The 27,605-nt window shown below is 43.1% G+C and overlaps 1 protein-coding gene across 1 annotated transcript; it reads left to right on the top strand.

The window, feature by feature from the left end:
* The first annotated feature begins 378 nt into the window (after positions 1-378).
* Positions 379-19,366, top strand: CUNH7orf57 (chromosome unknown C7orf57 homolog). The gene is made up of 7 exons (XM_035452352.1): positions 379-433; positions 4,015-4,200; positions 5,647-5,755; positions 7,758-7,914; positions 10,997-11,094; positions 12,311-12,537; positions 19,326-19,366. The coding sequence occupies exons 1-7, from the start codon at positions 379-381 to the stop codon at positions 19,364-19,366; spliced, it is 873 nt and encodes a 290-aa protein (XP_035308243.1).
* Positions 19,367-27,605: the final 8,239 nt, after the last annotated feature.

Raw genomic sequence — 27,605 nt, 5'->3', positions numbered from 1 at the left:
TAGTCTCCTGCTGTCTACCTGGAGAGCACGTGCCCTTGCTGTTTACCCCGCTTAACGTGCCGGGTGCTGGGTGCTGTCTACCCCTGGGGTGTACCTATTGAATGCTCCCGGGCTGAATAGTCTGTCGCATTTTCCCCTGCTGGTTGCCCAGAGTGGACACGGCGCAGCGGTGTGCTCTCTGTGGTTGTGACAGCTCTTGGGTGTGAGGCATCTGCAGGTGTGTCAGCTGGAGGCGGGCGGAACCCCGAGCGCGCTGACTTTGCCCCTGTAGCCTCTGCTCCCAGGGGGCGGGTCGGCAGCGCCCAGATACCCGGAGAACCCGGACTCAGCAGCTTCTTTTTCTTCCCGACGCAGAGGACTTGCTTGGAGCGCCAGGCCATGAGGAACACCAGCAAGGAGGTGCCAGGCGCCTCCAACCGCTACGCTACCTGCGGTGAGGTTGGGTGAGAGGGTGATACAAGTTGGAAGGGTAGGCACCTCTACTTTGACTGTTCCTGTGCAGGGGTGGAAGCCAGAACCTTTGCATGCTAGGCAACACAGCTACCTCCCTTTTCAATGGGGAGTGCAGCTGCTCATTGAAATTCAATTTGTAGCAAATTAACTCTCATAGCTCTAACATTTTGGCAGGGGCTGTTGACTGAGAAAAGTCTCATTTTTTTGACAGCATTAACCAGGTTTATCACTGACTTCCTAGCTTTTGATCCTAATTTAAGCCCCAACCAAGACAAATGCCCCCCGTTTTCAGCATCTGGATCCAGAAAGCTGAATTCACTGTAGGTTCGTGGGTTGTGTGCGCCTGTTTTGAAGCTAAATAGAGAAGGAAGACATTTCCTGATGCTGTCATCGCTTTTCACTTGTTTTTCCTCCATGTCTAGAGAAGGGTTGACAACAGAAGAGAGGGAAGAGGGTCTGGTGTTGGCTGGGAGGGGACAGTTGGAGCCATGTCATCTGCATGGAGGGGAAGAGTGTGACCTTTCCACGTTTTCTATGCATGCTAGCTCATGCCATTGTTGGTGACAGCCAATTGAGAACTGGGGTGGGCTGTATACAGCTCAGGAGGCCTGGCCAATTTTTATCCCGTCCTAGGCTCTGTCACCTTCCTGTGACTTCTCGTGTGCTAGAGAGTGTGAACCATGCTGATAGACACTCAGTGCCAGGTGTATTCAGCAAAGTCTATGTCTTCTAACACATTTAACCTCATAGCACCCCACCAGAAATCATCACCTCATTTTAGAGACCAGGAAAATAAGGCATGCAGAGTTTGAAGTAAGTTACCCTTAGCATAAGTACGCCCGCCAAAGTGTCTTTTTCTCCGAGGCTATACAGCCTAAAAAGAGCCCATATCCTCATGGGTGTGTGTGTGTGTGTGTGTGTGTGTGTGTGTGTGTGTGTGTGTGTGTGTGTGTGTGTATCTGTAGTTTAGAAACCAGAGATTGGGGCACCCTGTAGTTTGGTTTCATTGTCTCTTATGGCCTTTGTTTCCTTATTTGGAAAATAAGTGAAAATAAGGGCACAGCCTCAAATTGGAAAGCTGTACAGAGAAAAGCAGCCAGCCAGTGGTTGATCGGGTGCCACACGAGTACAAGCATTCTGCAGTGACCAAAGCTAAAAAGAGACCTTTGTGTCCCCTTTACCTCTACATGTGTATTCTAAGTGGCAGTGGTTTGTCCTTACTGATGGGGCCCAAGATCTCTGAGCTGCCCCTGTGTGCACGTTTACAAATGCCTTAGTGTGCTCAGTGTCTGTCTAAAGCCTGCAGTAATGAGATGGCAGAAGATACACTGTTCTCTGTGGATTAATTAGTAATCAACACACAGAGAAAACATAAAGCAAGAACCGAATGACTTTCCTCTAAAAGAAGAAACAAGGAGTTAAGCCCTGTCAATAAAAGGCTGCTGAATTTTGATTCTTAATTCTCTGGGATCCTTTGTGCAAGTCTTCAAAACTGGATCATGTTGACTCAGCTAATGGGTATTCTTTAGACATTTAAAGTTTACAGGTGAAATATCCTACACTTTTAGGCAGCACGCCCAGCTTTAGTTCTAAGAAAAAACTGGTGGTGTGAGCATTTAGCTTCAGAGAATATCGACTTCTTGCTTCTATGTTTGTTCTAGGTTATTCATTGCTGTTTCTCTGTGCCCTGACTGTGAGCAAGTAGCATGACTAATCAGCTACCCACCTACCTGTAAAAGGAGAGAGAGACATCTCTTGTATGCACTGGCTTGCTTGCTTGTGGGGCCCATTGTGTACAATCTGCAGGGCAGGTTGGAGAGCAGGGGAAGAGCTGGGGCTACAAATCAAATTCAAAGTCCATCTGGAGGCAGAATTCCCTCTTCTTTAGTTTTTCTTAAGACACAACTGAGCAGAGGAGACTCACTCTGTTGTAGAGAATCATCTGCTTTACTCAGATGTAAGTGATAAATCTCATTTTGAAAAGACCTTCACAAAAGCAATGGGAGTAATACCTGCACAAAGTCTGTATGCTGTGGCTGAGTCAGATAGACACTGAAGTTTACCATCACACTGCCATGAAGGACCAGGGTCTGCATTAGACTTTAAATGTCAGGAGTCTGGCAAGTGCTATGAAACACAGCCAGCATCCATGCCACAGAAATTGTGTCTTTTGTATTTTATACTTTTTCCAAGTCTTTGTTTCTTAGCTTTTCTACTGATGTGATGATATATATATATATACTTTTTTGTATTTTGGCATCTGATTGATTTCTGATGCAAACATAGCTAAACTGCCTCCAGTTTACATGCCCTGTTCTCTCCCATCCATCAGTGTGTGTGTGTGTGTGTGTGTGTGTGTGTGTGTGTGTGGTTATACATCAGCACTAGTAACTTAGTAACTCCAGTTCCAGGACTTTGAGACTTTGCTAATCCCTCTGTCCCTTGATTGAAGTTCCTGTTCTGGGACTGAATGTCTCCAGGGAATCTTATGGGTGATTTCAACTCAGCCTGTGGGGTCTCCCCCTGTATACCATCAGCTCAAAGTCTAAGGCTTCATTTCACCAGGCCATGCTCAACTCCTCTCTCTTTCTACAGAGAGCTGATGTCACCCTGGGGAGGAATGGAATGGGGGAAACAAGCTCCCAGTGAACTGTCCCCAAGTTCCCTCTTTAGAAGTCACATAATCTACACTCACCATTTCCCCTCAGTCTTTCCCAAGGAAGACCTTTGAAGTCTTGGGCTTGAGAAGGTTTTGCATAAAGGTGATTGCGCCCCTGCCTGGTGAATCCCCCTTTCAGGACACATCTAGACATCTGCTGCTTCCCACTGCCCACTGTAGCCTCCAGCACAGTGCTTGTGTGCAGCTGGGCTGCCACTGGGACACAGGGTTGTGTGGCTGCTGGAGGCTGTGGGAGGCAGGTGTTGGCTTTCCAAACAGCTGTTCAGCAAGTGAGGCTTCTTGGACCACACCCCGGCCTACTTCCTTCTGCTCTTGTAAAAGTGACAAACGAGTTTGGTTAGATTGTGGGTCTGTAACAGAATAGTAGTATTTTAATGTGTGAGGCTTATCAAATCCTGGCCAGTATCTGGTTTATCCATAATAGTTTAAATGATTGGCATCTATTCAAATCTGCATGTCTCCCAACATGACCAGAAATACAGCTAAGCATTTTCCTGGAGGGCAAGAGGGAGGGAGGTCTGGAGGGGTATGGGGAGGGCAGAAGACAGACACAGGGGGTTTGGATAGTTCCTAGAATTACTGCAACAATGGAAGAGGCAATGGGAGGAGGGATGGGGGCAGGAAAGAGGTAATGTCTCTTCTATTTGCCCTAGTGACTGATTTAGTTGGGGGCGCTGGAAAATTATCTGTGTTCTAGGTTGCCCTGTCAGTGTCCTGATTAGTCACACAGGCAATTCATTTCTTGTTTGTGTGCTCTGTGGTATGTGCTACCTGACACATAGGTTATATGCACACAGTACAACTGTCAGGCAGTCCAGGGCTTCTTGACTAGGTATCCCCCTGACCGTGTCTGACTGTGTGCTGGCCTCCCTCCTGTCTAGACTGGTATTACCACCTACCTGCAAAGCGCTCTGAGAAGGCTGTGGGTGCCCCACCTGCATCCCAGATCCCAGGGCTCAGTGACGTGGGAGACTCCCCAAATGAAAACATGCCCCGTGCTCGGAGATACTGGATAAAAGAAACAGACTCAGAGTATGTGAAGCTGGCTAAGCAAGGCGGCAGACCTGGTAAGTCCCGTGAACTGAGTGGCTTTGTGAGCAGAAGTGGGGGGTGGGGTTCCAATCTTATTCACATAAAATGTAACTGTGGTATCTATATGTTTTGTTCAAGCCTTTGGAAACTTAGGTTCATTGTGGACACTGCGTATATATAGTCTTTGATGAAAATCAACTTTTGTACAGGCATGCAAGGAAGACATACTGAGTTTAATAGAAATCACTGCTCAGAGGGATAAGTGTCTCAGCTAAGCTCTGGAGGCCAGTACTGAAAGAGACTAGGGTTTTCCTTTCTTCCCTCTGGCTGTCACTGTCCCTACATTGAATATCAGAGGTGAAGTAGTGGCCAAGTCTATATGCTTGCACATTCCAAACCTAGACCATATCACCTGATTGACTCAGCCAGGAGCAGATGGGGTGCAGGATCAAGGCAGGCTTTTCCTAGCTCCACCTCCTTGCTCTTGATTCAAAGAGACTAGCAAAATCGGATGGAAGTCACCAGTGACACAGTGGCTTTCAAGAGCAGCAGCTAAGGCACAGAGGATGAAGGGACAAACCTGCCTGCAACATGCCACTCAACAGTGCCGAGGCCCTAATGATGCTGGTAGCAGTGAGAGACATGGGGAGAGAAGAGAGCAGTGACCGAGCAGGCAGGATGTACAGGGAGTCTCAGTTAGGAGTGTAGGGAAATTCACACCATTTTCTCAATCTGACCCGTAAGTCTGAAAATCTTAACAACAAAAAAGACTTTGAAGTTTAAAATGGAAAGATTTCTCACTGAGAGGAGTAAGTCAGTACACTTTCTGCTGCAACCATGGCCATGGGAATTGTGAATTATTTTGCTGTTAGAATTACCTAGCAAAACCAGTTCTTACCACTTACTGCCCTTGGACACCAGTGGACAGGAGGAAGAGGAGAGATGAGAGGAAGAAAGTCATTGGGGAGCGAGGAGGCAGTTGGAAAGGGGCCTGTGCTGGGTACCTCCCTGAACAGCCACATAGTCACTGATACATTCCACCTTGGGACTTCCCATCTGGGAACCTGGAGGAAGCAGCTTCTCTAGGAATCAGCAGTGTGCATGGGGCAGACCCACAGTGGTGGACCAAGCTGGCCAGACTGCTGTAGGATGGAGAGGAGAATGGAGGTCACTGAAGGCTGAGGAGCATTGCCCACAGCCCCTGGAGATCTTGAAGTGTCTCGATAAACCCCTGAGGGAGTGCTAATGGCATCTGGCACAGATGCCAGCTAAGGACCAGGAGCTGCGCACACTCAAGAGGAGAGGACATGAGAGGTGGAGGGTGTGTGAGGGATGTCTCTGTCTGAGTGCCAAGCAGGACACTCGGCTCTCAGCCTGGGTAGAGGCCACCCTAGGGAAGATGGCACAGTGTGGAGTGTTGGTAACGCCACATGCCCTCGGGGCCTCAGGACCACATATAATGGTGTCCCTTTCTTCTTGAGATTTGCTGAAGCACTTTGTCCCTGGAACCAGGAAGGGCTCCCCAGTAGCCTACTCCCTGCCAGACTGGTATATCCACCACAGCAAGCCTCCGACAGCTCACCATCGAGAGTGAGTATCTCTAAGTCTCCCACATTGTTCTCTCTTTCTCTCTCAATATATTTAAAGCATTGGTGCCAGAAAAATAGTTCAGCAGCTTGCCAAGCCTGACCAGCTGAGTTCAATTTCCCTGGACCTACATTGTAGAAGTCAGTCAAGAGCCGGCAACCTGCATTTTACACTCTGATCTCTATATGCTTATGGTGGAATGTGTGTGGCTAAGCACAAATAAATAAAAAGTCATAAAAACAAGTTTGAAAAAATCTCAATTTGGATTGGAAAATTACAAATATCTCCTATTTCCAGAAAGTGTGGTATTACAGCCCCGAGTATGACTGTATGTAATAGCTAATGTTTTGAGAGATGTGGCCTAAACAGACAGGAAACTAGCATCAAGGAGACACACAGCCATGCCCCCTCAGGGTGTGGTTCTTTTGTTCACTTATTAGCTAGTAGCTTTAGGTTTTCATTCTTTGTCCCCTGGGCCCTGACTCTGTCGGCCTGCCCCAAAGCTTTCTTCTCACTGCAACTAGGAATGTACACAGTTCTCAGTCTTTAAGACCTTCATGGAAGGTCAGAGCCATGGCCCCCTACCCTGTCACAATGTCTAACTATTGTTACTCATGACCATGCAAACACGACCCTTCAGACACCTCTCTTGGTCTGAGAGGAAGCATAAAAAGTAATTTTTAGGGTCTACTTTTTCTGCTTTTTAAAGACTTGCCTTTTGTTTTGTGTTTTTGCTTGAAAGATTGTATCAACACAAACATCTTTCCATGCTGCTATGCAGTGTGCAGTGTCTCTTGACTGGCCCCAGGCACCTTGTAGGTTGTTTTGTTTTGTTTTTGTCTTCAGGACTCTGGTTCTTCCTGCTTTATTTGCTTTTGTGTTTTTATTTTAAGGTGTGTTGTTTTATATTTTAAATAGATCCCAGGCTGTTTGGGGCATCAGAATTTGAGGCCCAGGCTGACCTGAAACTCATGATCCTTCTGCCTCTATCTCCCAAGTGTTGAAATAACAGGCAGCCACCATTATCCTGGCTTTTGTTTTTTGTTTTTAACACATAAAAATAAAAAGAGCACATAATACTTTTACATGCCTGTGGCAAGTGAATGTTAAACTCCTATTATTTTTTACAATAGTTTGTAGGCCAGACTTGTGGTTCACAGGCTATTTTGTTTGTTTGTTTGCCCTGGTTGTCCTGAAACTTACTCTATAGACCAGGCTAGCCTGGAACTTTGAGATCCCCGTGCCTCTGCTTCCTGGGTGCTAGGATTAAAGGAGTGTTTCACTACCACCCACAGTTTTAATTCCAACACTAGGGAGGCAGAGGCAGGGGGGCTCTCTGTGAGGTCAAGGTTGAGATCAAGGCCAGCCTGGTGTACATATTGAGTTCCAGGACAGCCAGGGATGCATGGTGAGACCCTGTTTGTTTTTGTTTTCTAAGGGTTTGTGCTAAGTTCAGAAAAGAAGGGGAAGCAGGTAGAGAAAGCAGGAACAGACAAGAAAGGATAGGTGACCTTGGAGCTGACACTCTCCTATGGATTGTGTGGAAGACCAGTTCTATGCTTACATACCCACACTAAGATTGGCCATATGATATAGCAGCAGGTTGTAATTAGTTAAATGGTAACTTATCTCTTTGAAGGAAACAAAGTAGTAAATGCTAGTCTACAAGAAATAATTATAATTTATCCATTTTCTAAGCTCATACTTCAGAATGTCACCTTGTGATTCTTTTGTTGTTCTGGGGACCCTGGGGGCTTAGAGAGGCACTGATGTGTTTTTTCAGTGGCAGAAGTAAAGGGTCTGGCTACCTATGTTTTCTGGGAAGATGGGGGAAGTGGAGAGACAGATGAACCAGAGGGGTAAGAAACAGGGGAGGGAGGAAAGGAAGAAATGAAAAAGGAGAGAAAAAAATGGAGGGAGGGAGGAAGGGAGAATAAAGAGAAAGGGGGGAAGAATGAAATAGTGCCAGGTGCCAGGCAGTAACTTGTCCTGTCTGTCCTTGCAGAGTCCCCGTGGTGTCCATGCCAGATTACATGGTGTATGAAGAATTCAACTCTGATCAGGCCAATGGTAGTTATGAGTCCAGACGAGGCCCCTTTGACTTTGATATGAAAACAGTTTGGCAAAGAGAGGCCGAGGAACTTGAAATTGAGAAAAGAAAGGTAACCTTGCTGGCAAATGGGTGTCACCAGCATCTGTTTTGCTCCTGTGAATCCAGGAATAATTAAGGGAGTGTTCCTAAGCTGCTACTACAGCCTACTCAAGCTGCCTGCAGTCTTGGGTCAGCCCTCCTCTGTGCTCTGTGCTCTGAGTTCTGAGCTCTGTGCTCTGTTTTAAGTTTGGGACTAAGAGGCAAGAAGACACATTTTCTTTCTGTGTATGTTGACTTTATAGGTAAGATTGCCTTTTACCATCTGGTGTCTAATCAGTTAGCAGTTGTCCTGGGGAAGACTGGCCTAACACTTCCTATCTGCCACACAGAGAAAGGATGTGTTTATATGTGTTCAATATCCCACTTCTGGATACTTCACTCTTATTTAAGCCCAAATTACCCACAGTGTTCCTCGCTGATAAGAAAGAAAAGAGGAAGTACTTTGTTCTGCAGAGATGTCAGGGGTGTTTTGGCTATGATGTCATAACCGGCCTGCAAGGCGAAGCCATTTCAGAGGACTTGAGCTGTCTGAGCAACTGGAAATCCCAGAAACAAGCCATGAGTAGCAGATGGGTTGGGATTTCTACACTTTCTTCCTAGAACCTATGAGAGCATAGCCAGACCCATGCCAAATGTTCTGCATTGCTGCTAGCACCCAGGTCTGAAATGAATTTCAGCATGTGAGGCATCAAAATTTTCAAGTGAAGTGGTGACATTTATATTTAAAATAGCCGGGCATTGGTGGCTCATGTCTTTAATCCCAGCACTCAGGAGGCGGATCTCCGTGAGTTCGAGGCCAGCCTGGTCTCCAGAGCAAGTGCCAGGATAGGCTCCAAAGCTACATAAAAACATATATATATATATATATATATATATATATATATATTTATAATAGCAGTGGCATTTTGAGACTGAGAACAAGAGTGGACACCATTGTGGTGTCCAGCAAGGAGACCAGTGTGTCTTCTCAGTGTCTTTGGCAGAGCGGGGAATAAATACCCTTAGATACCAAGATAGCACCCATTGGCTGCAGTGTTTATTCTTCAAGCTGCCCCAGTGTCCAGTTGTGATTCAGGCTTTGGGTCAGTGGCATGAGCCCTGCTAAAGGACTCTACTGAGGACCAGGCCTATTTCCTGATGGTAGATAAGTGACTGACTCTGTAGAACTGAACCTTGAGCAGTAAAAGAATGGCTTGCCTGGTAACCAGGGTTCCAGCACATAGATTGAGAAAATTTACAAAGCAAAAATGCTGCGCATTGTAAAATCTGACTTCACGTAGTAATCACTCACACAGGGTCCTGATGACTGAAGAAGTACTGGAGCCAGACTGTCCTCCACCTTGTCAATGCTAACGAAGGAGGAAGGCAGGATTGCAGACACCAACATTACTGTGCACTAGCTGAAGAGACAGTGTTAATGTAACTCAGGAAGAGTAACATTAGGGAGGGCCCTGATGGCCCTGGGGAAGGAGTGCCCTCATCACCACTGGGCACAAAGCTCCCCTAAGTGTCTATTCTGTAGAACTGAGGGAGTTTTCCTGTTCTCAAATCTTGCAAAACCTCTGGGCACAGACAGAGTAAGGACTTTAATGTGAGAATCATTTCAACACTTGGCTATTGTCCTAGTTTTTGGCATGCCACCCTGCCCAGTCTGTTCCAATGCCATAGGTTCTCCTGCCTCTCAGAGACCAGCCTCCTCTACCTTTGGAAAGAATGGGTGGCATTGAATCCTCTGCTCTTGCCCCAGCTGTCAGTCAACCTGATGCAGACTCTGTTCTGTCCTTAGGACAGATGTATCAACATTCTTAAGGGTGACTCGGGGATGTTCTTTTCGTCTTTCATCTGAGGCCATCCAAATGGAGTACACTTCAATTGTTACACAGTACTGATTGCCATCTTTTAACAAATGTAAACACCACAGACACTGAGCTACAGAGAGCTTCTGTCACCTCTCAGATTTCTCAGCCCCTTTGTCACTAATCCCTCATAATTCCCATCTCTAGCAGTCACTGATCTCCTTTAAGCCATGTGATTGTTAAGTTTTTGTCAGCTTGACACAAGCTAAGGTTGTGTAAAAGAAACTTCAATTAAGAAAATCCTTCATCAGATTGGTCTGTAGGCAAGTTTGTAGGATATTTTCTTGATTAATGACTGATGAGGAAGGGCCCACATCTGGGAGGGTGGTCCTGAGTTGTATAAGAATGCAGGCTGAGCAAGCCATACAGAAGTAGAAAGCAATCTTCCTCCATGCCCTCTGCTTTATTTAGTTCCTGCCTCTAGTTCCTGCCCTGATGTCCCTCCGAGATGGAGTGTGACCTGAAATCATAAAATGAAGTTGCTTTTGGTCATGGTGTTTGTCACAGCAACAAACCCTATGTAGGATAAGTCTTTAGAGAGTTTTCCTTTGTAGAATCTCAAATCAGTGGCAGAAGCTAGTGATTACAGTCCCTCTGGCCGGTCTCTGCCATGTGGTACCATGTGTCAGACCCTACTCCTTGTTATTGTTGTTCTTTTGTGGACCAGGTACCAATTGTTTATTCATTCCCTTGTTGGTGGGTATTTGTTTTGTTTCCAGTTCTTGGTGACTATTAAAAAGCTCCCATGAACCTCATAATGCATGCATTTCCATTTTATATGGTGGATCCCTCCCTCCAGCAAGACCCATCAGAATATCTGGTATCCCCAATGTTCACTGATTGTTCTCCTTCTGAGCAGGGGACCTCCTTACTTAAATATAGCAACTGTTTTTGAAGCACATTTTGTACTTTTTATAAGTCATCCTGTCAAGCTGGGCGTTGGTGGCACACACCTTTAATCCCAGCACTTGGGAAGCAGAGGCAGGAGGATCTCTGTTAGTTCAAGGCCAGCCTAGTCTATGGAGCGAGTGCCAGGATAGGCTCCAAAGCTACACAGAGAAACCCTGTCTTGAAAAACAAAAACAAACAAACAAGTCATCTTGTCAAATTAGTGATTATTTAATTTTATTTATTGTAACAGTCTGTGGCCATACTGAAGGTCCAGTACTGGTATCTTTGCTGCTCTTGGAATTCTTTCTTCTACCTTAAGTCATAGATTTGCATTTCTTCACACAGGTGAAACTGCCAGCCATTAACTCCAAGAATCCTAGCAAAGTGGGGACCCCAGTTAGCCACAAAGACTCTGAACGAAGCAAGCTGTCATTGCCTCCTATGTAAGTGTCCAACTTATGAGAATGAATGCTGTTTGTATGAGGTTTGGGTTGATTATCTGTCCTTCAGTCAGATGGCAATTGTGAGTTGATGGCACCCACTGACCTGCCCCAACCCTGTCCAGAGACAGGTTTGCCAATGGTAGCACCTGCCTGCCTTGCCCACAGAGCCCTTCTCAACATGGCCTGAGAACCTAGTTGCACTTTTGCTCCTTCCTTAACACCAATTTTACCTCTTTGATCACATGCCTGGTCTCCTTGCAGCCTGCTTGTGGCATAGATTTGTGGTTTGTGGCCACTTGTCCCTGCTCATGCACTCGGTACTGAAACTTGCTGTCATCAAAGCCTGAGCACAGGATCTCTATGATGAGTGCAAGCACTCTGTCTCTGCATTCAACTGGGGATTTCCTAGATATGCTGATACCAGTTGGTCTTCCAGTCGAACAGAGTAATCCTGGCAGCCTCTGTATTACCTTATCTGCCAGAAGTCTAGTTTAAGAGAAAGCAAATATGAATTTCTGGCAGAGTCTTCAAACAGCTTGTCATCGGTGAGGAAAACAATCACATTCATGACATTGTGACAGATGGGGAGGGACTTGCTGGGGAAATTCTTAATAAGGTGACTCACAAGTCTGAAACTTGTGGCTTGGGAGGTGACAAGTGTGTGCTTGTCACCTGCCTGACTGGAAGGCTCACACTACTGCCCTACAACTTTTCAGTGTCAAGTATGATAGGATCTGTGAGCTGAAGCAGGTGACAGATGACAGGAGACAGAGTTGTGCAGTGAGTGGACAATAAGGAAGATACTAAGACAGGAACATCTATCCTAAGCAACCCTTTGATAGTGTGTGGGGCGAGGGGTATTTTCTAGGACCTCCTTGTGTGATAACCAGTGTTCTTACCAGATTTTAATTGGGTAATAAGAAAAAAGGGGTTGGAAAACTGGCCTAAACTAAGTATGGTATCACTCATGTATAGGAATGCACTGAGACCATTTTATGTTTGAAATAGGGAATGATACTGACAGATGAGAGAGAGAGAGAGAGAGAGAGAGAGAGAGAGAGAGAGAGAGAGAGATGGGGAAGGGGAAGGGAGAGGGAGCAGAGAGAGCTCAGTACCAGTGTTTCGTCACAAGTTAAGTTCCTGAACACTGCCTCTGGTTTTCCTTTTTAAGTTAATCTTTGCACTGGAGTTTAATATTTACATGTCTCTCTTTAAGGCCTGGTCAAAAAAGCAGTTCACCAACAAACTTTTCCAAACTTATCAGCAACGGCTATAAGGATGAATGGTTCCAGCAGCAGCAAGCAGATGCTGACAAGAGAACTCCAAAGACATCCAGGGCATCCTTGTCCAACCAGTCCACAAAGGACTCAGAAAATACCCAGGACACAGAGACAGCCCAAGATCCAGAGGCCCCTGAAGTCTCTGAGAAAACTCCAGATGAGGGTCACCATGACATGCACGTGATTGGTGATGAGGATGGTAGGTGATTTTCTTATCTCCTGGTGTATATCCAAATGTTATGTGCAGATAGAAGCCATGCTAAAACTCCACGGAGGTCTTGTGGTATCTGGTAAGCATTAGAATAGTGTGAACTTGGGCTTTTTTCTTTTCATTCAGATGAGAGCACAAAAAATTATGACTTATGGGGCTTCATATTTTTATTATATTTATCAAAAATCTTGATACTCCATTTGGTATAATGAAGTGTAAAATACTATATTGGTTTTAGTCTTCAGAATGTGAAGAGTCCTCACACGACACTGGCATTCTCCCACATGAGCTTGTCCTCTGACACCCCTTCACAGGCTGCCTTCTATCCTCTGAAAGGAAACCCAAGTTCAAGCATTCCATTTCTTTGTCATCAGCATTTCTTAAACTGAGTAATTTAGGATGCCCAGGATACATTACTGGTTTTTTTTCTTTAGCATTCATATAGTTTGCTTGTTTGCATCTGTGGAAACTTCGGATTGTGTTCAATTTCTGTCACTGATGATACCGAGAGAACTTGCTTCTTGAAAAAAGTCATTCTTCTTTAGAAAAGCTTCACCACTCTGAGTAATGGCAGAGATGGCAGGAGTGGGTAGAGTGGGTGCAAGCATTTGAAATGCTGCGGTATTGGTTTGTGAGCAGAGCTCTGCATGGCTTTGCATGTCTGACTCCTCCCTGTGTTGATGGAATATGACTTGCCAATTGGTCTCCATCCTTACAGAGATGGCCAGCTGACTGGAAAAAAGGGGCCCTCTTGAACATCACAGAGTTGATAAGAGTTTTATGGCTAATTGCTACTTGTAGTAGGATAGACTTTTTACTCATTCTTTGAATGTGGATTATCTTTTTTAGATTTATTTTATTCCTTTTAGGTGTGTGTGTGTGTGTGTGTGTGTGTGTGTGTGTGTGTGTGTGTGTGTGTGTGTGTTACTTGTTTAATCTATCCATCCCTTCATGGGTCTTTAGCTGATATTCTCTCTTGGCTACCGTGAACTGTGCTGCAGTGAACATAGGGCTGTGGATTGACTCTTGACCTCCTGGTTCCAGTTCTTTGGGGATGCATACCCAAGAGTGGGAAGAGCTTCCTGGTGATTTCTGTATGTTGTGCTAATGCACATTCTTGCTAACAGTGGGCTGTGGTTCTGTTTTCTCTCTTCCTTGCCAGCAGTAATTTTCATCTTTTGATTTATTTATCTTATGTACATAGTGTTTTATCTGCATGTATGTTTGTGTGCCACATGCATGCTGGGTGCCAGTGCTTGAATCTCTGGGAACTGGAGTTACAGGTGGTTGTTAGCCACCATGTAGGTTCTGGGAATCAAAAATGAGTCATCTGTAAGAATAGTCAGTGACTTTCACCGCTGAGAAATCTCTCCAGCTCCATCTTTTTATCTTTTAAAGAATAACCAACTGGGTGGTGGCCCATGCCTTTAACCCTAGTACTTGGAAGGCAGAAGAGGTAGATCTCTGAGTTTGAGGCCAGCCTGATACACAGATTTCCAGGGCATCCAGAGCTACTCAGAGAATCCCTATCATGAAAAACCAAAACAACAACAAGAACAACAAACCACTGTGACATGTGTAAGGTGTCATTTAATTGTGGTTTTAATTTGTGTTTTTCTGGTGATTATCAGTGTTTAACAATTTTTCATATACACATTGGCCATTACACACATTTTTTTTTGAAAAATGACTATTCAAGTCTACTGCTTAGCTTTTGTTGTTGCTATTCATATTTGAGACAGGATCTCACTATGTAACTTGAAGTGGCCTACAACTCTCTCTGTTCCCAAAGCTGGCCTCCTGCTTCAGGCTTTAAAGGCTAGGATCATAGGCATGAACTACCAGGCCCAGTTCCTTTGCCCATTTTTAAAACCAACAGTTTCCTTTCTTGTTAAGTTACTTGAGCTCCTTATATATTTTGGATACTAATCCCTTATATATTTTGGATACTAATCCCTTGCTGTTTCCAAGTGTTCTCTCCTATTCTGTGGGTTGTGCTTTTATTTTCCTGGTTTTTTCTTTTGCTGTACATAAAATTGTTAGGTTGATACAATCTCATTTGTCTGTTTTACTTGTGTTGTTTGTGTTTTGGCAATATAAACATCTATATATAAATATGTAACATAATATTTATATATTTATATATAACAGAATTTTAATGTGTTATATATATATACATATATATACATATATATGTATATATATAAACATATAGATGTTATTTATAAATATCTCTGGGGCTGGAGAGATGACCTAGATCACTGGTTCTCAATTTTCTTAATGCTGCAACCCTTTCATACAGTTCCTCATGTTGTGGTGGTCTCCAGCCATAAGATTATTTTCGTTGCTACTTCATAACTGTAATTTTGCTACTGTTATGAACGTAATGTAAATATCTAATATGTGACCCCTGTGTGGATCGTGACCCACAGGTTGAGAACCACTGACTTAGAGGTTAAGTGCTTACTTCATGGCCAAGGAGCCAAGTCCAGCCCAGCACCCATATCAGTATCTAGCAGGGGGTTGCCTATGACTCCAGTTCTAAGGGAGCCAACTGACCTCCCCAGACACCTGCACTCACATAGTGCAGCTCATGCAGCCACACACACACATACGCACAAATAAAAACAATAATGATACATAAAGTATATCTTTTAAAAAGGAAAGAAGTCGATCCCAGCACCAGCACTGAAGATTTCCCCTGTAGTTTTCCAGTAGATTTGCAGTGATGGGTCCTTTGTTTAAGCTTCTAATCCATACTTGGGTATGCTGTCTGATCTGAGAGTTGAATTTCATATTTTGCTTATGGGTATTCATTTTTCAATAACACTTAAGAGAAAAATCTGTCCTTTCCTACTATACATTCATTCTACCTTTGCTAAAAAACAAGCTTAAGTCTATAGATTTATCTAGGGGCACCAGCCTATCCCATTGTTCCATGAGTCTGATTTTAGGTCATGTTATAAGCTGATTATGTCATAAACACAGATGAATATGTTTGTGTCTTTCTACCATGTCAGAACTAATTGAGTAACAACACATTCACCATTAACGATCACACACACAAATAACAGTAAGTTTGTTTGGCTGCAGCTTGATAGCTGCCAGAGGCAAACACAAATTCTTTCATTCCAGGCTTAATTAACTCTCCAATCTCACCTTACACATGACACAATCATTGTATCTCCATGTATTCATATATGCAAGCCATAGAGCAGCTACAGAGGGTATAAGAGACCACAACAGAGTTCAAGGAGCTCCTAAAAGGCAACTGGAGATAAGCCAAGAGCTGACAGGGATACAAAGGAATCAGGCAGTGAACCATGATGCAGGTCTGCTGGAAACCATGGTACATAGTCAAGCCTCAGGGTCAGAGTTGAGCCCAGCCTCAAGGGCTACTCAAGCTACAGAAATAAGATGCGGGACTGTGGAGGGTACCGAGGCAAAAGTGAGGGCGGGTCCAGATGGACAAGTAGTAGATGAACAGACAGCAGGTCTAGATGAGTAGATGGATGCATGGATGGCAAACCAGGTAGACCACATGAGTGGTGGTGGGGCACGGGGTGGGGTGGGGGAACAGTGCTGAAGCCCTGGAGACAGTGGGAAGTTCTTTACTTGTTGGTCTTTTGATGTATACACTGAGTGGTCTGATGACAAGTTGGAGGTAGCAGAAGCCACTGTGGTGTTATGTGTCCCTCATTTTGGAGGTCTAAGTGACAATGTTACCTTAACCTCAGTCTGGTGTGTTCAGTAAATTCTTGGGCCTGGTTTTCTTGATAGGATTTTACTATGCCTCTGTGTTTATAGGTTCACAATGTACATTGGTAAATTTATATGGTAACTCCCCTTTTACTGCTAGTAATAAGTTATTGTTCTGTATCTCTGTGGGTGGTACCCGACAGATGCTGGTGTTTAAATGTGGGACAGGATGCAGAGTCATCCCTCCTCTGTGTACTCCTGCAAAATGTAGTCAGCTGCTGCTTTTCAAAACGAGTCCTTCCAGACAAGCTGCAACCTGAGAAACCAGGGTATTCTCCAGCGCAGAGAGTAACTCGGAGCAGTGCCAGCTTGACCGCAGCATGCCGCTTCCAGGCTGCTTTGTGCTCTGCAGTAAGGTCATGTGATGCCTCCAGATTTATTCTGTGTGTCAGGATTGCTTTGGCAATTTAGCATTTCGTAGTTCCATATGAGTTTTAGAATTTTTCTCTATTCCTGTGAAAAAAGTGATTGAAATTTTGGTAGGGATAGCATGGAGTCTGTAGATTATCTCATGGAGTATGAACATTGCAGCAAAAGCAATTCTTCCATGAACATGCAATATTTCCCCATCTGTTTATGTCCTCTTGGATCTCTTCCATCATCTTTCATCTTACTTCAAAGTGTATAGTGTACATGTCATTTACCTGTTTGGTTCAATTTACTCTCAGGTATTTTTATGACATATATATATATATATATATATATATATTATAATATATATATAGTGTGTGTGTGTGTGTGTGTGTGTGTACATACTCTTTATTCTAATAGTTTGTAGTGTGTTCTTTGAGGTGTGGCAACAAGAGACAGTTTACTTCCTTCTGCATACAGGTGATTTTTTTTTTCCCGTGTCTAATGCTCTGGTTATGCTATCCATTGATAGACTGAACAGAAACAGTGTTAGTGGCCCCCTCATCTCATCCCTAATCTTAGAAGAGAAGTTTCAACTTTCCAACATTTAGTATGATGTTGACTGTGAACTTGTATACAGCATGCATTGTGTTGAGGTAGATTCCTTTAGTGCCTAGCATGTTTAAACTTGGTTTATTTTTCAAAACCACGAAGATGTGATGTTGAATTTTTAAAATGTTTTGGCTGTGCCTATTTAGATGATCATTTAATTTCTGTCCTTTGTTCCGTTAACGTAGGTGTGTGTGTGTGTGTGTGTGTGTGTGTGTGTGTCTGTGTGTGTGTGTGTTAAATTGCCCCTGCATACCAGGGATAAATCTCATTTAATAATGATACACGATCCCTTTAATGTGTGGTTAATTTTGTTTTGCTGGCATTTTGGTAAACATTTCTACATTTGTGTTTACCAAGGATGCTAGCCTATAATTTTCTTTTCTTTCAGTATCCTTGTCTGGTTGGGCATGAAAGTAGTGTTGGCTTCATAAAATGAAAAACAGAAGGGTCTCTACCTTTTACTCTTTGGAGAAGTTTGAAAATGGTTGACAGTATTTGTTTTTTGAATGTCTGATAGACTCCAGCAGTGAATCCGTCAGAGTCCAGACCTTTCTATCATAGGGTCTTTTTTATCACAGATACAGGCATTCAGCCTCCTTACTCGTTTTAGATCTGAGCACATTTGTACTCATGCCTCAGTCTCTGTAGGATTTATGTCTATAGGAACACATACTTTTGACCAGGTTACCCACGTTGTTATTGTGGTTCTCCCTTACTATCCTTTGCATTCTGTGGTAGCACTGCACCATGCCTTTGCTTCCTGATTTGCATTTTCTACTTCAGTTACAGATATTTCATCCCTTTCCCTTTAAAAAATTAAAAACAAAATCTTCACTTTGTTAGTCCTTTTCCCTGTGTCATTAGACTTTATTCTTGTCTGATGTTAATTCTCGTCTTCCTACCTTTGGTTTTAGAACATTCATTTTTAGTACCCCAACTTAAATATGTGCATGCAATATGCACACAGGCTCAACCATATAAGCTATGTTTTAGTACTCTGCATTTTATCCTCAGGTAAATAAAAATCACCTCACCATCAGCATATATCTACGTGTACACACGTAAGATCTGAGGGATTAGCACTTGACACTGGTGTACACTTATTAACTTTCTGGAAGTAAGTCATTGCATGTGTTATCTACGCCAGTGTTACAATGGAATCCATATTTCCACCGGCAGCAGGTCCTCCTTAATTGCGTAAAAACATTTTACCATCAAAATGAGTGAAAAGCCCCCATAAACAGAAAAGCGCACTGTCCTTGAGGATGACAGGTAGAAGGGACTGGGGACCTGCTACATGGGAAGCAGGCATCACCACTGAAACCGTGGCTCCTTGCCTCCCCAGGGCTGATACTGATCATGGTTGCTCCTCTGTCCATCACAGTTTACACTTTAAAACAACAATGAAAGCAGTTGGCACCTTCTTCCTCTCTTCAGGAACCCCTCCCCCACCTTGGAGTTGTAACTTTCTGGAAATGAATTTACTCAAAGTTTCTGGTTAATAGTATTTCTTTCCCTCCCCCCAGACACAAGGTTGTTGCTATTTTAACATGATCTTTTACAGGCATTCTTGATGTGTTGACATAAAAGAAAGTTGGCTGTTAATTAGGTCACAGGTCCAGTTATAGACTTTGGCGAGGGGCCCCAGTCAGTGAGGGGGTGTGTGGGTGTGAGACTTGGGAGCAGATAGACAGATGCCACACAGAGACCTCTCTCTAGCCACACTGCTTAGTTCTGACCTGTACATTGGCAGCAGAAGCTCTGCATCATGGGCAGTCAGGCAGGGATATGAAAGTTTGGTACTTGCCTTAATGCCTATGCTGGATGGATGGAGCCTTGTGTTTCCCAACCATGATTTGTGCTGCAAGATAGGACTGCATGCTCAATTTTTATAGACCTTTGGGTTAACCCATAGGAACAGGAGCAGAAATATGCGTGTCATATACCTTCCAATTAATAAATTAAAATGTTAAGTTTATGAAAAATGCAGCTTTATCTTATTTGCATTGCAGATGCAGAAGGATCCCCATCAGAATCAACGCCTGCTGAGCTCAAATAAACCTGGATACGCTATCTGGGACAAGCTTTTTAGTTGCTATCTGTAGAGTGACGATGAACAGCTATATTTACAGGCTTCTGTTCTATTTTATTAACATAGAGTCTTATGGAACAACCTGCCTTGAGTATAGTTGAGATCACCATAGCAAACATGGAGTAAGTGTGTGTGCTTTGGTTTCGTGCATTTCTCTTGTTGGTTTTGCTGGCCTGGTGATTTCTGGTACCAGAGTCTTCCTGAAGCTGCCCTCTACCATCCTGTTTGCACCACAGTGTGGAGCATTGCTGTAAGACTCTGAAAGGGAAGAAACTCACAAGCCGCAGCTTTTTCCCGAATTTGGTCCCATAATCTTTATAGAAACAATTTCTGGTTATACAAAAATATGGTCAGAATTTGCTATAACAATATTTTATTATGCCTTGAAGTTTTAAGCATTCCATATAAAACATTGTAACATTACTTTATAGTTTTTTCTAATAGTTTGAATGCAAACTGAAGCCCAGAAATCCCGAACATTTATTATTTTATACCTTTTAAGTAAAAAATATATATTTAATCTCATTTAGGCTATTTTAATTGGCTTCACAAAAACATTTTAGTAACCATACTGAATGCTCTTGTTTTGTAAATGTTATTATTGTTTCTATATCAGTAATTAACATTAAAATATATTTTTTTATTTTCTTCATTAATAAAACAATAATCTTATCAGGAAAAGTTTCCAGGAAGCCAAATAGAGTCAGCACTTCAGTGTCATTCCTGGAATCAACTTATCATGCATTTGCTCAGTTAAAGTTTAAATTTTAAATTGGTTCTTTGACTCAAATACTTAATTGAGCACTTACATCTCTGTCACTTTATCAGAGGATGCTACTATAGTAAAATATATCTAATATGTAAAAATATGACTAACTATGTATATTCAATAAAAATAATATGCTACTGTAGTACAGTTCCCTCTGCTTTTTTTCTTTCCCCCTCTTCTTTCCTTCACTTATTTTGCTACCTTATTCTTAAAAATTCCTGATTACCTGGAAGATCATTAGGAATAGATATCAATAATGAGAAGTCTTCGATTTTTTTAAAAGGTTGCCGAGGTAATAGAAAACATGGCTTGTGCAAAGGTGAGACACAATTTGGGGTAAAAACTGAACACAGTTTTAGCCTCAATCACTTAGAGTAGCCAGGGCCAGTCCCGTAGTGACCTCTCAGGTTGGTAAAATAGAGCTTTCATGATTTGAATGTGAAATTCTCCCCCATACCAGCATCATACCTTTGGATACTTGGTGCTAGCCAAAGGTGCTGCTCTTAGGAGGGTGGGGGATCGTCAGTGGGTGGAGGAAGTGGGTCACTGAGGGTGAGCCTTACTATTTTCAAGTTCTGTTTCTGGTTCTCTCTAATTCCTGTTCTGCTAAGATGTCAGTGGATGCCACATGATTTCACCACTATGGAGCTGCTACCATGTCTTTCCTGTTACGATGGGTAGATATCCCTTACACTGTGAATCAAAAACAAAGGTCAAAACTCCTCCAGGCTGAGGCAGTAGCTCAGTTGGTAAAGTGCTTGCTATGCAAGCATGAGGGCCTGAATTGAACCCATAGGACACATGTAAAATGCTGGGTATGAAGCCAGGTGGTAAACATCTTTAATCCCAGCACTTGGGAGGCAAAGGCACAAAGATGTCTATGAGTCTGAGGCCGGCCAGGGATACAAATTGGTACCTGGTCTCAGTAAAGCAGAACTAAAACACCGGGTGATTGCTGGTAATTTTAGTGCTCAGGAGGCAGAGACAGGCAGATCCCTGGGGTTTGTGAGCCAGCCGGCCTAAACTAAGCGGGAGAACCTTAATCCCAGTTAGAGACCCTGGGAAGACAAGGTTTGCGTGGGTGGGACTGAAGAGATAGCTGAGTGGTTAAGAGCACTTGTTGGTCTTACAGAGGCTTTGAGTTCAGTTCCAAAAGCCATGCCTGGTGTCTCACAACAACCTGTAACTCTAGCTCCAGAAGATCCAACACCCTTATCCAGCGTCTATGAGTACACAAAGGCACAAACACAATTTTTAATAAATAAATTAAAAAAATAAAACAAAACAAGGTGGGAGGTTCCTGAAGAGCAATTCTCAAGGCTGACCTTTGGTCCCCACATGCATTCACACAAATATATACCTACATCCACAAATAATGCACATCCACACAAACCTTTACTCTCTTTATGTGGCTTCTGGCCAGATATTCATTTGTTTACAGCAATAAGACAAGAAAATAATTAAATAGCTCACAGATAATGAAAATTGAAAACTCGAAATTCCATCTAGTTGTCCTAAAGTAAATGACATTCCTCTAAAACCTAAAACTATTATAAGACAATACTAAATAGAAGGTGTCAGTTAAAATCAGCAAACATTGCCGGGGGTGGGGGGTGGGGGGGGGGGGGTGGGGTTGGTGGAGCACACCTTTAATCCCAGCACTTGGGAGGCAGAGGCAGGCCGTCTCTGTGAGTTCAAGGCCAGCCTGGTCTAGAGAGCAAGTTCCAGGACAGGCTCCAAAACAATACAGAGAAACCCTGTTTCGAAAAACAAAACAAAACAAAACAAATCAGCAAACATTTTAAGACGACTCTAATGTTTATGCTTAATGCCCCCTCACATTGGTCACTTTTCTGTTCCATTGCTGTGACAAAACACCATGAACAAAAGTAGTTAGTGGAAGGAAGAGTTTATTTTGGCTTGTAGTAACAGAAGATAGGAGTCCATCATGGCAGGAGATGCAGAGGTAAATGTCAGCATGGTGGCAGGAGCAGGAAGCTGAGAGCTCACATCTCAAAAGGAAGCTAAGTGAACAGCAAATGGGGTGAGACTGTGAAAACTAAAAGCCTTCTGCCAGTAATGTGCGTCCTTCAGCAAGACCACTCTTTACCCATTACCTCTCCGAATAGCGCCATCAATTGGGGCCAAGTATTTAAATAAATGAGCGTATAGGAAATATTTCTTTCAAAATATTTCTTTCAAAATATTTCTTTCAAACTATATAAGGTGTACACATGGTTACCCATATTCTCTTCAGAATCTATAGCCATCTTAGCTCACCATAGTCTTAGATCAGCTTAATTCAAAAAGTTTGGGCATTTCGTGACTTTTCTGAGTCTCCTGTTTCTCATATACCAATATGGATCAAAAGGGCCTTATGATTGTTGGTAAACCGAGAACCACCCACATTCCAGAACTAGGTGCTTCCCCAGCCTGCCTTCGGAGACTCAGTTCCAGCAGCCACATCGTCACCAGCCACCAAATGCAATACATTTCCATTGCCACCATGAGTCCAGTACTTTTTCTTTTCCATTCTCACTCAGAGACAGCCTTTTGTGTACCCTACACCTCCCCCAAAAAAACTCTTTCGAAAGATCCATTGCATGGTATGATCTTTGTAGCATTCCTTGGACCTAGTCACCACAAACCTCTAACAATTATGGCTGGTTTTAATGACAACTTGCTACAAATTAGAATCACCTGAGTAGGGAGTCTCACTTGAAGAACTGTCCTGATTCATCCATCAATCAGGAAGACCCACCCTGACCGTGGGTGCCACCTTCTGGTAGGAGTCAAGATAAGAAAGGGTGTTTCACAACCCCACATCTGACAGAGGGCTGATCTTCAAAATATACAATGAACTCAAGAAGCTAGCCACCAAAACAACAAACAATGAAATTAAAAAGTGGGATGCAGAACTAAATAGAGAATTCTCGACAGAAGAATCTGAAATTGCTGAAAGACACTTAAAGTGCTCAAAATCCTTGGTCATCAGAGAAATGTAACTCAAAATAGTGACAATCTATGCTGGTGAGGATATGGAGAAAAAGGAACACTCCTCCATTGCTGGTGGGAGTGTCAACTTGTAAGACCACCTTGGAAATGAGTATGGTGGTTGCTCAGAAAAATGGGAATCAGTCTACCTCAAGATCCAGCCATTCCTCTCTTGGGCATATACCCAAATAATGCATGTTCATACAACAAGGACATATGTTCAACCATGTTCATAGCAGCATTGCTTGTAATAGCCAGAACCTGGAAGCAAGCTAGATGCCCCTTAACTGAAGAATGGATAGAGAAAATGTGGTACATTTATACAATGGAGTACTACTCAGCAGAAAAAAAGCAATGGAATCTTGAAATTCACAGGCAAATGGATGGAACTAGAAAACACCACCCTGAGTGAGGTAACCCAGTCACAAAAAGACAAACATGGTATGTACTCACTCATATATGAATTTTAGACATAAAGTATTACCAGCCTACAATCCTCTTCACCAGGAATGGGAAGGGGCAGGAACTCCTGAGCTAATTGGGAGCATGAGGGTAGGGGAGAGGGAGTTGCCAGAATGAGAGGAGAAGAAGAGGAGAGGAGAGGAGAGGAGAAAATGGAGGAGCAGAAATATTGAGTTGGTGGAAGAATAGAGGGGAGCAGGATGAGAGATTCCATATCAGAGGGAGCCATTATAGGTCCGAGGAGAGATCTGGCACTAGGGAGGTATCCAGAGACCTACCATGATGACACGAACTGACAATCTAGGCAATGGTGGAGAGGATTACCTAAAAGCCCTTCCTCTAAAATGAGATTGATGACTGCTTTTATGCCATCCTAGAGCCCTCATCCAGTGGCTGATGGAAGCAGAGGCAGATATCCACAGATACACACTAAGCTGAACTCAGGAACTTAGTTGCAGAGAGGGAGGAATGAAGATTGAAGGGGTCGGTACCAGGCTTGTGAAACCCACAGAAACAGCTGGCCTGAACAAGGGGGGGCACATCGACCCCAGACTGCTGTCTGGGAGGCCAGTACAGGACTGATCCAGACCCCTGAACATGGATGTCAGTGAGGAGGCCTTTGCACTCTAGGGGGCCCCTGGTAGTGAATTAGTATTTTTTCCTGGTGTAAGAAGGGATTTTGAGAGCTCATGCCACGTGAAGGGATGCACTCTTGGCCTGGACACATGGGGAAGGGCCTAGGCCCAGCCCAGGATGATGTGGTGGACTTTTCGGAGCCCCCGTTGAGGGTCCTACCTTGCCTGGGGAGTGGAGGGTCGATGGGGTGGAGGGGTAGTTTGGGGGGAGGAGGGGTGGGAGTGAGAGGAGGGAGAGGGAGAAGGGATTGATATGTGAAACACGCTTGTTCCTAATATGAACTAATAAAAAAAAATACTGGTAGAAAAAAAGAAAAAAAATCTATGTTTTTGGTTGTGAGCCTAGCCTTTAACAGCCCAGAGGAGAGGCTACCATCCCCTGGTAATGAGATTGATGACTGACTTATATGCCATCCTATAGCCTTCATCCAGCAGCTGGTGGAAGGAGAAGCAGACATCCATAGCTAAACCTTGAACTGAACTGAAATCCAGTTGCAGATAAGGAGGAGTGAGGAGCAGAGGGGTCCATACCAGGCTGGTGAAACCCACAGAAACAGCTGACCTGAACAAGGGAGAGCTCTTGGTTCCCAGACTGATAGCTGGGAAACCAGCATGGGACTGATCCAGACCTCCTGAATGTGGGTGTCAGTGAGGAGACCTCGGAAATCTATGGGGCCTTTTGTAGTAGCTCAGTACTTAGCCCTAGCATAGAAATGGACTTTGAGAGCCCATCCCACATGGAGGGATACTCTCTGAGCCTAGACACAAGGGGGGTGGCCTAGGCTCTATCCCAAAGAATACGACAGACTCTGAAGACCCCCTGTGGAAGGCCTCACTCTCCCTGGGGAACAGAAAGGGTATGGGATAGGTAAGGTGTTAGGTGGGCAGTGGGGAGGGGAGGCAGAGGGAACTGGGACTGACATGTAAAATAATCTTCTTTCTAATTAAAATTAAAAAATTAAAAAATTCTTATGTCTGCTTGTTTCTTAGTTTCATTATCTCAGAGTAACATTTTCCCATCCTTTTACTGTAAGATGGTATTCACCTTTCGTGGAGAGGTGTGTTCTTAGAGGCAGGATAGATACTGTTTTCTAATCCAGTTAATATGTGTCTTTTTATTGGGTAAATAAAACCACTAATACTCAGGATTGTTCTAGAAAGATGTATATTAGTTACTGTGGTTTTATTGATTTTATATTTTCTTAGATCATGTTTAATTAGCTGTTATTTACACTGTGTACTTAATATCTTGTTATTTATTATCTGGGTGAGAGACAGCAAAGGGATAAAAGAACATTGGACACTGACTTTGTAAAGGGTTTGGAAGTGACCTCTGTTGTAAAAGGAAGGGATATAATGCTGGGTGGGGTAGGGACAACTCAAAAAAAAAAGAAAGAAAGAAAGAAAGAAAGAAAGAAAGAAAGAAAGAAAGAAAGGGTATTTCAGACAGAAGTTTGTTCTTGCATTTTTCTGGCTTGGCCTTCCCTCTTACCACTGAGTTGCTCTGCCCCATTGCTGCTGACTCCTTCACTGACAACAGAACTGGTGTTCCCAAGCTTTCATCCTAGGACAGGGACCAGGAGCTCTCCAGGAGCTGCCTGCACCTTTGGAACTAGACTATGGATATGGAAGCACTGCACCTTGTGGACTGAGTGATTGCTGGTTGTGGTCCCTAGTGAGAGATAAGTTATTCTGGGACAATGCCAACTACTGATGCACTCAGCCTTAAGGACTAAATAACTATAGTGTTCTCCACATCTCAGGTGTGATTTGGCCACTGTTACTATTTTAAAGCTCATGTAATACATGTGTGTGTGTGTCTTAAAAGAGCAATAAAAAGCAGGAGTAAGCCCTGGTAGGATCAACAGTAGATGTTATCAAACAATTAAGACAGAAATACCAATATTGGAGAATTGCTTCCAGAAGACAGAATGAGAAGAATTAATTCTCAGCTTACCAGTGCTGTAACTACAAAAAGATAAGGACTGCAACATGAACCTAAACTAAGCATCCCTAACAGTAAGAACGTAATGCTCCCTTGTAAGCTTGGGAATACAAGGTGGTCTCTTTATCAGGTGAGTTGGTCACCAGGGCAGAGTTGTTGTGAGATTGCCACTTCCACAAAAAAACTAGCGAAATACTTTGTCTTGTGCCAGATGAGGACACAGAGAAAAGTTTCCCATTTGTGAGCCAGACACCAAACATGCTTGTACCTTGATCTTGGATTTTTCCATACTCCAGAAATTCAAGAAACACTTTTGTGTATAAACTACCTAGTTTATAATGTTTGCAAAAATCAACCAGAATGGGTTTTAATACAGGAAGAAATAAACTTGTCTTTGATCATAGATGCTGCAATCATATGTGTAGAAAATCTAAAATAAGCTACAGTGGAAGCAAAGTAACAACTCTCGACACTGGTAGCCATTTTTACCAAGGCTACAACAAGCCAATAACTTGCCCAAATAGTAAAAATGAACAAGTAGAATTTAAGATGTAACCACCAATGATACCCTCAAAATGAAATAGTTATATATAAGGCTACAAACAAGACTATATAAGAAAATTACACAACTCCAAATAAATAAATGCAGGGGGTTGCTATATTTATGGACATGAAGACTAATAGTGTCATAGTGTCATTAATGCGTATATATTGAATACAATCACAATTAAACCCTGACCATGCTATTTTATGGATGCTAACAGAGGATTAAAGAGACACAAAAGACCCTGAAAATGCAGCACAGCATTGAAGGAGGTCAACTTCAGAGGAACAATACCACACAACTTCGAGACTTAGGGTAACATTAAAATGTTTATGATGCTGAATTACTGGGAAAAGAATAAACAATGAAGCACACTGGAAAGCCCAGAAACAGACCCACAGAATACAATCAGCTTACAAAACAGGTGATCGGTGAAGAAAAAGCAGTTTAAACAAACGGTGCTGGAATTATCAACACCCAGATGAAGAAAAAATATCTAGACACAAACCATGCACTGCTCACAAAAAATTTACTCAAATGATCACAGATGTTGATGTAAAATGTGAATGTCTGAAACTCAGAGAAAATGACATGGAAGGAAACATAGATTGACTTGAGTTTGGTGATATTTAAATATAACACCAAAGGTATGATTTATGAAAGAAAGAATTGAGAATGTGAATTTCATTAAACATTTTTAGAATTTGTTCCACTGAAGAGAATAACTTCAGAGAGAAAGTCAGAAAACAAGTTACAAACTTGGGCAGGGGCAAGATGTCTGGTGAAGGAGGACTGTCACCAAATATTAAATACAAAAAACTTTAAAACTTAATGGGAGACAACAAGCAACATAAAAG

The sequence above is a fragment of the Cricetulus griseus genome (genome assembly GCF_003668045.3).
Source record: "Cricetulus griseus strain 17A/GY chromosome 1 unlocalized genomic scaffold, alternate assembly CriGri-PICRH-1.0 chr1_1, whole genome shotgun sequence".
In the NCBI taxonomy this organism is placed as follows: domain Eukaryota; kingdom Metazoa; phylum Chordata; class Mammalia; order Rodentia; family Cricetidae; genus Cricetulus; species Cricetulus griseus.
Note: the sequence above shows the minus strand (reverse complement) of the source record. Positions and strands in the feature narration are given on the sequence as shown.

Coding starts and splice junctions, on each gene's coding strand:
- CUNH7orf57 (XM_035452352.1), top strand. CDS start 379: ATGAGGAACACCAGCAAGGAGGTGCCAGGCGCCTCCAACCGCTACGCT. Junction 434..4,014: donor CAACCGCTACGCTACCTGCG/GTGAGGTTGGGT, acceptor CCTCCTGTCTAG/ACTGGTATTACCACCTACCT. Junction 12,538..19,325: donor TGAGAAAACTCCAGATGAGG/GTCACCATGACA, acceptor TTGCAGATGCAG/AAGGATCCCCATCAGAATCA.